A 16,725-nucleotide genomic window follows, 5' to 3' on the forward strand; every position below is an offset into this window, starting at 1 on the left:
TGCCGGCTGAAAAAAGCGAGTGGCTTCCACTGGCCTTCGATGAGCTGCTTGAGCATGCCGCCAACTGCCGTGTCGGAGGCATCCACAGTGAAGGCAGTGGGGATGTCGACCCGGGGGTGGACCAGGAGCGTGGCGTTTGCTAGTATGTTCTTGGCTTGTTCGAAAGCTGTCGTTGCCTCCTCTGTCCAGGTGACCTCTTTGACCTTGCCAGACATCAAGCTGAAAAGGGGTCGCATGATCCAGAATGCTGAGGGCAGGAAACAGTGGGAAAAGTTAATTATCCCAACAAATTCCTGCAGACCTTTAACAGTGCTGGGTCTGGTGAATTGGCGGATGGCTTCAACTTTTGATGGCAGGGGCACAGCTCCAGGGCGGTCGATCCGGTGTCTCAAGAAGTCGATGGCGGATAGGCCAAACTGGCACTTGTTTGGGTTGATAGCCAGGCCGTAGTCACTTTGGCGGCAGCAGAGCAGGTGTAAATGTGCAACATGTTCCTGGCGGGAGCGGCTGGTAATAAGTATGTCATCGTTCAGCCTCCTATAGTCGCCACATGGTCTCCACCCTCCCGCCGACTTGGGCACCATATGGAGTGGGGAGGCCCAAGGGCTGTAGGAATGCCGCACAATCACCATCTCCTCCATCTTTTTGAATTCCTCTTTCACGAAGCGGAGCATGTCGAGCGGTAGCCTGTGGGCCTGGGCATGAAGGGGAGGTCTCTGTGTGGGAATGTGATGCATCATGCCGTGCTTGGGGTCTGTTGAGGAAAACTACAGTGTAATGATAGATGGGAACTCTGATAACAGTGGCGAACTTGATGTCGGAATACGTGACGGAGTCCAGGTGCGGGGCCGGTAACCTGGCGTCGTCCCTTCGAATCCACGAGCAGGCAGTGCGCGCGGAGGAAGTCTGCACCCAGCAATGGCTGTGATACTGCGGCCAGCATAAACGTCCATGTAAGTGGCTGGAACCGAAATGCAAGGGGATGGTTCTTGTGCCGTAGGTGCGGATGGTGCTGCTGTTGGTTGCCGTAAGTTCCAGTCATGGTCAAGTTAGATATGGTCCTTGTGGCTAAGGGGATCAGGGGGTATGGAGAGAAAGCAGGTACAGGGTTCTGAGTTGGATGATCAGCCATGATCATACTGAATGGCGGTGCAGGCTCGAAGGGCCGAATGGCCTACTCCTGCACCTATTTTCTATGTTTCTACGTTTCATGTTTCTAGTTCGGGTATTGTGGCTCGAGGGGGGGGGACACTGAGTTCCATCCCCATGTCCAGCAGGAATCTACGCCCGGAGTGCTTGCCCCAAACATAGAGGAGGCTATCATGGTGACCAGCCACCATAGCCATCCCTGGAATGAGCATGGCAGTCGGCAGCGGCGGGCCCCGGAACCCCACCTCTGATGATAAAAACACCAAGTCTCAGAAGTGGTGCAGTCCCCTGGTGTGGGTGTTACATGCTCCGCTGCTGGGGTGTGGGAGGGCTGGGCTTTTGGCCGTGCTGCAGCACCAATTTTGATGATGGTTCTGCCATTTTGTTTAGTGCACCAAAGCACATCCGCATGGGCAGCCACCCTGCGCAGGTCTCTGAAGTCTTCATCTGCTAGCAGGAGGCAATTGCTACAAGAAGATCTGTTCAAAAAGGAGGCAAGGCTTATGGCCACCTGCCAGTGCTAGCATGTCGCTCATCAGGGCTGATGGCGCGCAGTTGCCCAGGCCGTCCATATGCAGTAACCATGTGGCCTGTTCGTGGCAGGAGAGGCCAAATGTGCGGATTAACAGGGCCTTGAGTGCCTCGTACCTGTCTGTTGCCGGGGGCTGATGCAGAAAGTCGATAACGCGGCGCGTTGTTTCCTGATCGAGGGCGCCCACCACGTAGTAATACCTGGTGGCGTCTGAGACAATTTGCCTTACCTGGAACTGGGCCACTGCTTACTCGAACCAGACCAGGGGTTGAGTGGTCCAGAAGGTTGGCAGTTTAAGGGAAACTGCATTCTGCAGAGCTCAGTCGTTCATGCTGGGTCCAAATGTCGTTGGACCGTCAGGGTCACCAATGTCATCGTGCTGATATGCAACGAATGAAAGCAACACACTGAGTCGAGCACGGTCTGGTTGAACTGTTTACTGTTTTAATCAACGCGCAATTAAGTCCCCGCTCCCAGCATCCCCCGCTCTTTGCGGGACAGAAGTGACGTTGGCTTCCTGGCTGAGTTCTGCCCCACACACAGAGCCCTCTTGATTGCCGCTGGCTGTGGACTTGCCCGTGACTGCTGGAGCCGGTTCACTTGCAGCGTGGGCGAGCCGCCACACTTTGCTATATATACTTAATATAGTATGATTACCTACCAACTTAATCATTTTACTTACTTCATCAATACCAATAGATTCCTTATCTTCAGAGATATTCTCCGGGTATTTGTACATTTTTTTTCTATGTTTCCCCATCCCTGAAACATTATTTAGTGTTTTAGATGTTTTGGGGAATAATCCTGGATTGATTTGTTTCTTCTTTTCCATATTATTTTCTTCTCTAAGGATCTTAGCCATAACTTCTGCTTTTGCAGTCTTCTGCTGCTCTGTAAATTCCCTGTCAAAGCATCACAAAGATATGACAAATCAGCAAAATAAAGAATACCCAGAATAACCGCATAGAAACACATTACTTCACCTAACTACAAAACCTAAGACATAGGAGCAGATTTTGGCCATTCAGCCCATCAAGTCTGCTCTGCCATTCCATCATGGCTGATTCATTATCCCTCTCAACACCATTCTCTTGCCTTCTCCCCGTTACCTGTGATGACCTGACTCCAAAGGATGAAACTATTGACGTGTAAATCAGCATAAAAGACATGATACTACTGCAGTTCCAGCTGCAACAAATAAAAATTACAATAAAAATAACGTATTTAGAGAGGATGGTTCACACAGACGATGTAGTTTAGAGTGCTTTACAATGGGATAAGGTACAAACATGAAAATAAAATAAAAATAAAAATAATTACAAAAATAAAAACTAAAGGATGTTTAAAGCAAGGTTAAATAAATAGGTTTTGAGCTGCCATTTGAAAATGTTAATTGAGTCTGCATCCACTGTTCAAGAAAGTAGTTCAAAAACGCTGACGTGTCAGTCATCATTTGAGGGAATTTATTTAAATTTAGGAGACCAGTGAAAGAAGGCCTGAGAGCGCTTCTTCTCATTGTTATCATCAAGAAGCAGGTACACAAGTCTGAAAGCAAACAGGGATCTTTTCAGGAACTGCTTCTTCCCTTCTGTCATCTGATTGCTAAATAAACAGTGAACCCATGAGCACCACTTCAACTTTTTCATATATAATTTTTGATTTTGCTCTATTTTTAATTTAACTATTTAATACAATGTATTGCATTGTACTGCTGCCAATAAGTTAAATTTCACAACATAAGCCAGTGATACTAACCATATAACCATATACAACAATTAAAGCACAGAAACAGGCCATCTCGGTCCTTCTAGTCCGTGCCGAACACTTACTCTCACTAGTCCCACCAACCTGCACTCAGCCCATAACCTTCCATTCCTTTCCTGTCCATATACCTATCTAATTTTGCCTTAAATGACAATACTGAACCTGCCTCTACCACTTCTACTGGAAGCTCGTTACTTCTACTGGAAGCTACCACCCTCTGAGTAAAGAAAGTCCCCCTTGTGTTACCCCTAAACTTTTGCCCCCTAACTCTCAACTCATGTCCTTTTGTTTGAATCTCCTCTATTCTCAATGGAAAAAGCCTATCCATGTCAACTCTATCTATCCCCCTCATAATTTTAAATACGTCTATCAAATCCCCCTACAACCTTCTACGCTCCAAAGAATAAAGACCTAACTTGTTCAACCTTTCTGTATAACTTAGGTGCTGAAACCCAGGTAACATTCTAGTAAATCTTCTCTGTACTCTCTCTATTTTGTTGACATCTTTCCTGTAATTCGGTGACCAGAACAAATTCGGCCTTACCAATGCCTTGTACAATTTTAACATTACATCCCAACTCCTATACTCAATGCTCTGATTTATAAAGGCCAGCATAACAAAAGCTTTCGTCACCACCCTATCCACATGAGATTCTGCCTTCAGGGAACTATGCACCACTATTCCTAGATCACTCTGTTCTACTGCATTCTTCAATGCCCTGCCATTTACCATGTATGGTCCTATTTTGATTAGTCCTACCAAAATGTAGCACCTCACACTTATCAGCATTAAACTCCATCTGCCATCTTTCAGACCACTCTTCTAACTGGCCTAAATCTCTCTGCAAGCTTTGTAAACCTACTTCATTATCCACAACGACACCTTTCCTAGTATCATCTGCATACTTACTAATCCAATTTACCACCCCATCATCCAGATCATTAATGTATATGACAAACAACATTGGACCCACTACAGATCCCTGAGGCACACCACAAGTCACCGGCCTTCAATCTGACAAATAGTTATTCACCACTACTCTCTGGCATCTCCCATCCAGCCACTGTTGAATCCATTTTACTACTTCAATATTAATACCTAACGATTGAACCTTCCTAACTAACCTTCCATGCAGAACCTTGTCAAAGGCCTTACTGAAGTCCATTTAGACAACATCCACTACTTTACCCTCGTCAACTTTCCTAGTAACCTCTTCAAAAAATTCAATAAGGTTTGTCAAACATGACCTTCCACGCACAAATCCATGTTGACTGTTCCTAATCAGACCCTGTCTATACAGATAATTCTATATACCAACTCTAAGAATACTTTCCATTAATTTACCCACCACAGACGTCAAACTGACAGGCCTATAATTGCTAGGTTTACTCTTAGAACTCTTTTTAAACAATGGAACATGAGCAATATGCCTATCCTCCGGCACCATCTCTGTTTCTAATGACATTTGAAATATTTCTGTCATTTCTACACTAACTATTTCTACACTAACTTCCCTTAAGGTCCTAGGGAATATCCTGTCAGGACCAGGAGACTTATCCACTTTTATATTACTTAAAAGCTCCAGTACTTCCTCTTCTTTAATGATCATAGTTTCCATAACTTCCCTACTTGTTTCCCTTACCTTACACAATTCAACATCCTTCTCCTTAGTGAATACCGAAGAAAAGAAATTGTTCAAAATCTCCCCCATCTCTTTTGACTCCACACATAGCTCTCCAAGGGACCAATTCTCTAAGGGACCAATTTTATCCCTCAATATCCTTTTGCTATTAATATAACTGTAGAAACCCTTTGGATTTATTTTCACCTTACTTGCCAAAGCAACCTCATATTTTCTTTTAGCTTTTCTAATTTCTTTCTTAAGGTTCTTTTTACATTCTTTATATTCCTCGAGCACTTCATTTACTCCATTCTGCCTATATTTATTGTAGATAGCTCTCTTTTTCTGAACCCAGTTTCCAATATCCCTTGAAAACCATGGCTCTCTCAAACTTTTAACCTTTCCTTTCAACCTAACAGGAGCATAAAGATTCTGTACCCTCAAAATTTCACGCTTAAATAACCTCCATTTCTCTATTACATCTTTCCCATAAAACAAATTGTCCCAATCCACTCCTGCTAAATCTTTTTGCATCTCCTCAAAGTTAGCATTTCTCCAATCAAAAATCTCAACCCTGGGTCCTGTGCTATCCTTCTCCATAATTATATTGAAACTAATGGCATTGTGATCACTGGACCCGAAGTGCTCCCCAACACATACCTCCGTCACCTGACCTATCTCATTCCCTAACAGAAGATCCAACGCTGCCCCTTCTCTAGTTGGTACCTCTATGCATTGCTGCAAAAAACTATCCTGCACATATTTTACAAACTACAAACCATCCAGCTCTTTTACAGTATGGGCTTCCCAGCCAAAGTGTAGAAAATTAAAATGTCCCACAATCACAACCCTGTGCTTAATACAAATATCTGCTATCTCCTTACAAATTTGCTCTTCCAATTCTCGCTCCCCATTAGGTGGTCTATAATACACCCCTATAAGTGTTACTACACCTTTCTCATTCTTCAATTCCACCCAAATAGCCTCTCTAGATGAGCCCTCTAATCTATCCTGCCAGATCACCACAGTAATATTTTCTCTGACAAGCAATGCAATACCTCCCCCTCTTATCCCTCCGATTCTATCACACCTGGAACAATGAAATCCAGGATTATTTAGTTGCCAATCACACCCCTCCTGCAATTATGTTTCACTAATAGCTACAACATCATATTTCCAGGTATCAATCCACGCATTAAGCTCATCCACCTTTCTTACAATGCTCCTAGCATTAAAATAAATGCATTTAAGAAATTCTCCACCTCTTACTGTCTGTTTATCACTAACGGTGCAAACAACTTTACTATCTTCTTTTTCTTCCTTCTCCCATACATCTGTTCCTACACTTTGGTTCCCCTCCCCCCTTGTATCTAGTTTAAATCCACTGGAGCCTCTCTCGATTCTGAGCTAAACTTGATTCTGATTCTCTTTTTTTATTAGTTGGAAGTTATTTTATTTTATTTTTTCATGTTGGATTTGTGCATACTATTAATAGTTCAGCCAATGGAAAAACTATTTTTAGTACAAATACACAGAGTCTTTAAGCATGCTAGCATTGTTCATATGTGTGACTCCATATATGGATTATTTCAAAGGTAGTTGGAACTGATTGCATGAAATGGGTATTAAGAGCTGGTATATGATCTATTTATAAAGTTCATGTTTGTTAATATTGGTTTAATTAATCTCACAAGAAATTAGTGTATTTATACGACAGAAATTATTGTTAGACAGTGAAAAGACATTTTATCAATTAACACATAAAATTCTAATCTTTGCAAATGTAATGTTTAACATTCTAAAGCAAGGAGAACTACTACAGAGATGAACAAGAGATATAGTTCAATCATCAGACCATTAGACTATTAGACCATTGGACCACAGGACTATTAGACCACTAGGCCATCAGACTACTAGACCATAGGACCATAAGTTAGAAAGACCATACAGTACTGTGCAAAAGTCTTACACAAAAGTTACAAAAGTTTTGTTTGTAATATACATAAATGATCTGGATGATGGGGTGGTAAATTGGATTAGTAAGTATGCCGATGATACTAAGGTAGGAGGTGTTGTGGATAATGAGGTGGGTTTTCAAAGCTTGCAGGGAGATTTATGCCGATTAGAAGAATGGGCTGAACGTTGGCAGATGGAGTTTAATGCTGAGAAGTGTGAGGTTCTACATTTTGGCAGGAATAATCAAAATAGAACATACAGGGTAAATGGTAGGGCATTGAGGAATATAGCCTTGGCTATCTCCTCTTGTTTAATAGGTGCATCTAACATATCGGCATCTTGAATCGAAATTTGGGGTATGCTTAACCTTTGCAAAAATTTATTCATAGTCATAGTACTATCAGAGAATTCAGATTTATAAAGATTAGAATAAAAGTCCATAAATATCTTATTAATTTCATAAGGATCTAAAGTTTCTGTTCTATCTGGACGGCGAATTTTTAAAATCCGTCTTCTGACCATCCCAGCCTTCAACTGACCCGCTAAAAGTTTAGCAGATTTTTCCCCATGCATATAAAATAAATTTTTAGATTTAAAAATTTGCTGTTCAATGGGAAAGGTCAGAAGTAAATCATACTGTGATTGAAGTTTGACCCTTTCCTGAAATAGGTCTTCAGTAGGTTTAACGCTTTATCTATCTGTTTAATTTTATTAATAAGCACTGACAATTCCGCTTTAGTTTTCTTTCTCAAGGCTGCTGAATATGAGATTATCTGTCCCCTAAGAAAAAATTTCAAGGTGTCCCGTATAACCAGATTTGACATTCCTTCAGTTGTATTAAATTCAAAAAAATATAGAAATTTGCTCCTTAACAAAATTAACAAAAGCTGGATCCTGTAACAATACGGGGTTCAATCGCCACTGTGAGATTTTCAAAAATCTATCTGAAAACTTAAGGAGATGGCAGAAGTTGTAGAGGATAATGGGTTGGATGTGGAAGTTGATGGGGTGGCAGACAATGTCAAGAGGAACTCTATCATTATTAAGGTGGTGGGAAGATGGGGTGAGCGCAAATGTACGTGAAATGGAGGAGATATGGGTTAAAGCAATATCAATAGTGCAGGGATTGAAATCTCATTTGTTAAAGAAGGAGTGCATCTCTAATGTCCTGGAATGGAAAGCCATGTCCTGGGAAAATATATGATGGAGGTGAAGGAACCGAGAAAAGGGAATAGCATTTTTATAGGAGATAGGGTGAGAAGAGGTATAGTCAAGATAATCGTGGAATTGGTAGGTTTATAAAAGATGTCAATTAACATTTTGTCTCCAGAGATAAAAATAGAGAGATTGAGAAAGGGGAAGACAGTGTCAGTAATGCACCAAGTGAATTTAAGGACAGGCTGGAAGTTAGAGGCAAAGTTGATAAGATTGAGGAGCTCAGCATGAATGCATGAAATAGCGCTAATGCAGTTCTCAATGTTTTGGAAGTAGAGTAGGGGAATATAACTGGGGAAGGGTTTGAATATAGTCTGTGCTGCCTAGCCAAGGAAGAGGCAGGTATATCCGGGGCCCATGCAAGTGCCCGTGGCTACCCTCGAGTTTGAAAAAAGTGTGAGGAGATGAAGGAAAAATTGTTCAGCGTGAAGACCAGTCCTGCTTGACAGAGGAGGATGGTGGTGGAGGGGGATTTTGTCAAGAAAGAAGTGGAGAGCTTCGAGGTCTTCTTGATGAGGGATGGAAGTATATAGGGATTGAACATTCATGGTGAAGGTGAAGCGGTCAGGGCCAGGGAATTGCAAGTTACTGAGAAGGTTGAGGGCATGTGAAGTGTCGCAGATGTAGGGAAGGGACTAAACCAAGGGGGATAGAATGGAATCGAGATATGAAGACATGAGTTCAGTGGGGCAGAAGCAGGCAGAGTCAACAGGACTACCTGGACAGTTTGGTTTGTGGATCTTGGGTAGGATGTAGGAGTGAGCAATGCAGTGTAAGGGAACTATGTTGGGTGGCAGAGGATGAATGTTCTCCAGAGTGGATGAGATCAGTGATTGTATTGGAGACAGTTTTCTGATGGTCTGGAGTGGGGTCCTCTTTGAGGGATAGGTGAGGAGCTGTCTAACAGTTGCCACCTGGTCTCAGCAAGGCAGAAGTCAGTGCACCACACTACAATAGCATCCCCTTTGTCTGCAAGTTTGATGATAAGGTTGGGATTGATACAGAGAGAGCGGAGGGCAGTGCGTTCAGAGGCGGTAAGATTGGAAGAGCAGAGAGGAGTTCTGAAGTCGAGGTGGTTGATGTCTTGTCGGAAGTTTGAGATGAAAAGATCCAGGCAGTGAACCAGAGTGGGTAGTGGGCTTAAAGGTGACAGAAGAAGAGCTTGATGTTGTGGTGGGTGAGAAACTCACTGAGGTACGGTAAAGGGGGACAAAGGTGAGACCCTTGCTGGGAACAGAGTGTTCTGCCTCAGAAGAGAAGGGTCAGAGGGAATGGTGAAGACATGGCACAAATTAGAAGGGCCGAGTTGGACTGTTTCCGTGCTATAATTGTTCTATGGTTATATGTTATAAAGATTAGTGCTGGGTTCAGAGGGGGGAAGAGAGATGGTAGTGTCAGAGAAAAAAAGGGTTGGGATGTTCAGGGATGGAGGGTGGGAGGGAGACAGAGGAACTGAGGACCCAACAGATGATGGTGGGGCTACAGAGACACAGGATTGGCGATTTGTGGTGAGGGAAGGGGAGACTGGGGGTCCAGTGGCAGCACTTAATGTCTCGGCCTGGAGGTGCTGGTGGTCAAGGTCCAGGCTGGAGCCAGAGCTAGAGGAAACACAGTTAGCAATCTAAAGTGTCCGGGGTGAGTGGACCACCAATGACAGTGGCAGAATTTCAGTTTTGGATCCACTCAGGATTGTTGGAACCGATGCTGGTGGTATTGGTGTCACCGATCTAGAGGTGCCCAGACCCGTCGGGGCTGGGGTGAAGATGGTGAGATCCATAATCTGGAGCCATATGATGAAATCGAGGTCCAAGCAGGAAGCAGCAGGGATCACGAACTATGGGTGTTGAGGGCCATCAGAGTTGGAGACGGCAGAATCGGCAGTCTGGAGATGGGCAATCTTTCAATCATTACTGGACATGAGGAAGTCATAGAAACAGCAGGTGAAGCCATTGTTCCAACAGAGCATAAAATGTTCGAGAGTTTCATAACAATTTTGTATCAGTCTTCACTGTGGCAGACACGATCTGTATGTCAGAAGATCAGGAGTGTCAGGAGGCAGATTTGAGTGAAATTGCCATTACTGGGGAGAACGTGCTTGGAAACTGAAAGGTTTGAATGTAGATAAATCAGCCCAATCAACATCAATGGGTCTGCAGTTGAGAGGGTGAGTAGTTGCAAGTTCCTCGGTATGCACATTACTGATGATCTCACTGGGACAGCACACACTGGCTTTGTGGCAAAAATAACCACAACAGCATCTCTTCCACCTCAGGCGACTGAAGAAATTTGGCAAAGACCCCCAAGTCCTCGAGCTTTTGTAGGTGCACCAGTGACAGCATCTTGACTGGCTATATCACTGCCTGGTTTGGGAACTGTACCAACCTTGATCACTAGGCACTTCAGAGAGTGGTATGGACAGCCCAACACATCTGTGGATGTCAACTTCCCTCCTTTGAGGACATTTATAATTTTGACAAGGGGTGCCTTGCATACCACTGTATCATCACTCACATATGTCACAAAATTTGTTTTATTTTGCAGCAATACAGTGCAGTACGTAAAATTACTATAGTACTATGCAAAAGTCTTAGGCACCCGAGCTACATATATCTGCCTAAGGCTTTTACACAGTACTGTAGAACCATAAAACCTTAAGACATAGGAGCAGAACTAGGACATTTAGCTAATCAAGTCTGCTTTGACATTCAGTCATGGCTGATCCTTTCTCCCCCTCCTCAGCCCCACTCTCTGGCACTCACTGTAACCTTTGATGCCATGGCCAGTCAGGAACCAATCAATTGCTGCCTTACATACACCCAACAACCTGGCCTCCACACCCAACTGTAGTAAGAAATTCCACAAATTCACCACCATTTGACATATCAAGTCAGCTCAGCTAATCCAATGTTTTATTCATTACCCCTCTCAACCCCATTCTCCTTCTCCCTGTAAGCTTTGATGCCCTTACTAATCAAGAACCTATCAACCACCACTTTAACTAAACCCAATGACTTGACTTCCACAGCCATCTATAACAATGAATTTCACAGATTCACCACCCTTACTGACATTGAACGCAAGGTTGTTGCTCCTATACGCCTTCTCATCACCATCAACAGTTGTGTGGTCAGCAAAGTTATAGATAGCATTAAAGTTGTGCCTAGCCACACTGTCATGGGAGTAGAGCAGTGGGCTAAGCACACATCCTTGAGGTGTGCCAGTGCCAGTGAGGTGGAGATGATATTTCCAATTGCCAAAGGCTATAATCTTAAGGTGAGGAAGTCAAGGATCCAGTTACAAGGGAGGTACAGAGGTCCAGGTTTTGGAGCTTTTAGATCAGAACTGTAGGAATTATTACATTAAATCTTGACCTGTAGTCAATAAACAGCAGCGCAACGTAAGTTGAGGTGATAGACAAATTGCAGTGGGTCCAGGTTCTTGATGAGACAGCAGTTAATTCTAGCCATAACCAACCTCTCAAAGTGCTTCATCACTGAAGAGTTAGTGCTACTAGACAATAGTAGTTAAGGCAGCTCACTCTGCTCTTGGGCACTGCTATGATTGTTGCCCTTTTGAAGCAGGTGGAAACTTCTGACTAGCAATGATAGATTGAAAGTGTCTTTGAACACAACCGCCAATTGGTTTGGTTAAGTAGCAACAGTGGGAAAGGAAGAAAAGAATGAGAGCTTGAGCCCTGTGCTGTGCTCTTTTCATACCCGATTGCTATTTGCATAGAATTTCCATATATATGTTTAACTAATCAGATAGCCCCTATTCAAATAATTTATTTATTTAGGGTTACCGTGCAGAACAGGCCACGCCACCCAACAATTTGTCTATAGTTAACCCTAGCTTAATTACAGGACTATTTATAATGGCCAATTAACCTAATAACCAGTATGTTTTTGGATTTTGGGAGGAAACCAGAGCACCCTGAGGAAATACGTGTGGTCATATGGAGAACGTACAAACTCCTTCCAGACAGTGCCAGAAATGAACTCCAAACTCTGATGCCCTGAGCTGTAATAACATCATGCTAATCCCTAAACTACCATGGGATACCCAAGAAGCTACAAGAAAGAGACTGAAGAACTACGAGCACAACAATGTGGTGGTTACAAAAGGGTTTTTTAAGAGACTCTTAGAGAGATACATGGAGCTTAGAAAAATAGAGGGCTATGTGGTAGGGTAAATCTAGGTAGATTCTAGAGTAGGTTACAAGATTGGCACAACATTGTGGGCCAAAGGCCCTTTAATGTGCTGTAGATATCTATGTCCTATGTTCACTATGAAACACAATGAACAACAGCATTTACATAGGTAACTATATAAAATACAAACTGGCAAAAGAAATTTATATTGCAAAGAAAATAAAAATCATACAGCCTAATTCAACAGCTATATGCTGTGATTTAGCTTGCTGCTTACACTAAGCTCCGTACCAAACACTGTTTACTACATATTCCTTCCTTAAGTTTAATTCACTGGTTCATGTACAGATGTGAATTCTATCTTGGTCTTCCAAGGTTTATAAACTCTATTTGCCAAAAACTTTCTGCAGAAGGACTTGTTCCTGCTGGATCCCTTCTCTTATCTCTATTGTTAACTTTTAAACACAAATCTAAAATACGGTGTATTCTGGTTAATTGGGCCATTGGTTAATCGAGGCACCTGCTTATTTGGGATAACTCTTAAAAAACGAAAACAACTGAGAAAATAGGCAGGATTTATTTTATTTATTTGGAACACTATGCCACTTGATTGGGCCAGGAGACTGTTGCCGAACAGTTTCTAACTAGCATGGGTCACATGAAATTATGTGGCCATTAGACACTGTAATGTGCCTAGTCTGAACAGTTTTTTAAATAGTGTAAATTGCATGTGTTTTCAGAAAGCAGTGATTTTTGTCACTGAAGTTGGTGAGAAATAAGCAGTAAGACAATTTAGAACTGGTTAGCTCACTGCAGTTTTAAGCATTCAGGCTTGGAAACGCCAGAAACAGGTGGAAGTGAAAATAAAATGATTTCACTACTTCAACAAGTTAGGACCTATGAAGAATTTGAACTTATTTAAATTTTACATCCATCCCACAATATGAGGTAGTAAAAATCTTTGCGTTATGACTGTCACAATGGAAAGACATGAATTTTTAAGTCCAATGGCTTGTAGAAAGAAGCTGTCCAATAGTCTGTTGGTCCTGGCTTTTATACTACAGTATCATTTGCAAATGTAAGTAGCTGAAACAGTTTTTGGTTGGGGTGACTGGTGTCCCCAATGATTTTCCATGCCTTCTGCAGCTGTAAACATCCTCAGTGAAGGGAAGTTCATGTCCACAGATGCGCTGGGCTGTCCATATCACTTTCTGCAGTGCCAAGCGATCAAGGTTGGTGGAGATCCCTTAACAGGAAGTGATACAGTCAGTCAGGATGCTCTCGATGCTGCCCCTGTAGAAGGTCTTGAGGATTTGTGGGCTCATGCCAAATTCTTCAGTTGCCTGAGGTAGAAGAGACACTGTTGTGCTGTTTTTGCCATACAGCTAGTATGTACAGTCCAGGTGAGATCTTTAATGATGTGTATACTGCGAAACTTGAAACTACTCTCCCTCTCAACTGCAGTCCCACTGATGTTTATTGGGGTGAACCTATCTCCGTTCCTCATGTAATCCACAATCAACTCTTTTGTTTTTTGGACATTGACGGAGAGATATCGACAATCATCTTAAATGTTACGATCAAAATGAAGATTTCGAGGATGCAGTCATCAATAGCATTGTATGAGGGCAGCCCATTATCTGCACTAGGTATTATCTGTGTTGATTTTGTTCATTTATAGTCCATCAAAAGAACATGGCAACATGCACTGGAGGAATTCCTCTGTTGATAACTATTAGGAACTAAAACAGTTTTATACTACAACAGTAGTATTGGTAGTGTTCTAATTTGTTCTGTATTTCATTTAAATACATAACTTCTTAGTTGGTTAAATAGTAGTTTGTTTTTTTTAAAACCTTTATAACTATTTCCATAAAACTTCTACTAATTGGGGCAGCTGCTATATGTAAAGGGATTTCAAAACTTTGAAATGTGTTCCTGGCAGTTAGTGTATAATAAAATTCTGAGTGGACAGTAGGAACGGAACGTTAGGTTGTTGAACAACCATATACTCACCGTTTCTTTTTCTCAAATTCTTGCTGTAGCTTTGCATGTATCATAAATTGTTGAGCAATACCACTCTCTAACATCATGGTTTCTTCTACTTTCTGCTTTTGTTTCTCTGCTTCGGCCAAAGCTTTTCTCCTCAGCTGTATTGTTCGTTGATTTTCCTGTGTGCAAGAGGTTTATGCTGTAACTTACTAACTTTGAAATCTGAAAAAACTTGCAATCTACATTCGTTGTATCTCTGCTGCAAGTGCAAAGATGATAGGAACATGGCTCAGTGAACGTGTCCACAGAGTCACTGATTCATGAGGCTCAGATCTATAGTTAGTATGAACAATACAAGTTGTACACAGGGAAAATTAAGATTCAAAATTCAATATTTGAAATTATTTAATGTCACTTCTAGTAAAGGAGAATGAAATAATTATTACTCCAGATCTGATGCCGCACAAGAAAAAACACAATAAAACACACAATAATAAAAAGTAAATATAAATACATAAAATAGCTTATATTCATAGATTGATTACACCGTGTCTATAAAAAGTATTCGGCCCCCTTGGAAGTTTTCATGTTTTATTGTTTTACAACATTGAATCACAGTGGATTTAATTTGGCTTTTTTGACACTGATCAACAGAAAAAGACTCTTTTGTGTCAAAGTGAAAACAGATCTCTACAAAGTAATCTAAATTAAATACAAATATAAAACAGAAAAATAATTGATTGCATAAGTATTCACCCCCTTTAATATAACACACCAAATCATCACTGGTGCAGCCAATTGGTTTTTGGAGTCACATAAGTAGCTAAATGGAGATCACCTGCGTGCAGTCAGGGTGTTTCAATTGATTGTAGTAAAAATACACCTGTATCTGGAAGGTCCAAATGCTGGTGAGTCAGTATCCTGACAAAAGCTACACCATTAAGGCAAAAGAACACTCCAAGCAACTCAGCAAAAAGATTATTGAAAAGCACAGGTCAGGAAATAGATATGAGAAAATATCCAAATCACTGGATATCCCTTGGAGTACAGTTAAGTCAATGGTCAAGAAATGGAAAGAACATGGCAGACAGACAGACATACTTTATTGATCCCGAGGGAAATTAAGTTTCATTACAGCTACACCAACTAAGACTAGTGAAGAAATATAGCAGTATAAAACCATAAATAATTAAATAATAATAAGTTAATCATGCCAAGTGGAAATAAGTCCAGGACCAGCCTATTGGCTCAGGGTGTCTGACACTCCAAGGAGGAGCTGTAAAGTTTGATGGCCACAGGTGGGAATGACTTCCTATGACTCTCAGTGTTACATCTCGGTGGAATGAGTCTCTGGCTGAATGTACTCCTGTGCCTAACCAGTCCATTATGGAGTGGATGGGAGTCATTGTCCAAGATGGCATGCAACTTGGACAGCATCCTCTTTTCAGACACCACCATCAGAGAGTCCAGTTCCACCCCCACAACATCACTGGCCTTACGAATGAGTTTGTTGATTCTGTTGGTGTCTGCTACCCTCAGCCTGCTGCCCCAGCACACAACAGCAAACATGATAGCACTGGCCACCACAGCCTCATAGAGCATCCTCAGCATCATCTGGCAGATGTTAAAGGACCTCAGTCTCGTCAGGAAGTAGAGACGGCTCTGACCCTTCTTGTAGACAGCCTTAGTGTTCTTTGACCAGTCCAGTTTATAGCCCATTCGTATCCCCAGGTACTTATAATCCTCCTCTTGGATGGAAACAGAGGTCACCGGTGCCTTACCCCTCCTCAGGTCCACCACCAGCTCCCTAGCCTTTTTCACATTAAGCTGCAGATGATTCTGCTCGCACTATGTGACAAGGTTTCCAACCGTAGCCCTGTACTCAGTCTCATCTCCCTTGCTGATGCATCCAACTATGGCAGAGTTATCAGAAAACTTCTGAAGATGGCAATACTTGTAGTGTTGTAGTTGAAGTCCGAGGTGTAGATGGTAAAGAGAAAGGGAGACAGGACAGTCCCCTGTGGAGCCCCAGTGCTGCTGACCACTCTGTCTGACACACAGTGTTGCAAGTGCATGTTTTGTGGTCTCCCAGTCAGGTAATCAATAATCCATGACACCAGGGAAGCATCCACCTGCATCACTGTCAGCTTCTCACCCAGCAGAGCAGGGCGGATGGTGTTGAACGCACTGGAGAAGTCAAAAAATATGACCCTCACAGTGCTCGCCGGCTTGTCCAGGTGGGCGTAGACACGGTTCAGCAGGTAGACGATGGTATCCTCAATTCCTAGTCGGGGCTGATAGGTGAACTGGAGGGGGTCTAAGCTGTAAATCTGCCTAGAGCAGG

General features: G+C 42.4%; 1 protein-coding gene across 7 annotated transcripts in view; it reads right to left on the reverse strand.

Moving 5' to 3' along the window:
• cfap74 (cilia and flagella associated protein 74) overlaps positions 1-16,725 on the reverse strand; it is a 460,813-nt gene that overhangs the window by 258,759 nt on the left and 185,329 nt on the right. For all 7 annotated transcript variants that reach the window (XM_059952433.1, XM_059952430.1, XM_059952431.1 and 4 more), the window contains 2 exons: positions 14,406-14,560; positions 2,364-2,583 (listed from right to left, as the gene is read on the reverse strand). In XM_059952433.1, coding sequence (XP_059808416.1) covers positions 2,364-2,583; positions 14,406-14,560 — 375 coding nt within the window. The remainder of the gene's footprint in view (positions 1-2,363; positions 2,584-14,405; positions 14,561-16,725) is intronic.

The sequence above is a fragment of the Hypanus sabinus genome, chromosome 27, assembly GCF_030144855.1.
Source record: "Hypanus sabinus isolate sHypSab1 chromosome 27, sHypSab1.hap1, whole genome shotgun sequence".
Classification (NCBI taxonomy): domain Eukaryota; kingdom Metazoa; phylum Chordata; class Chondrichthyes; order Myliobatiformes; family Dasyatidae; genus Hypanus; species Hypanus sabinus.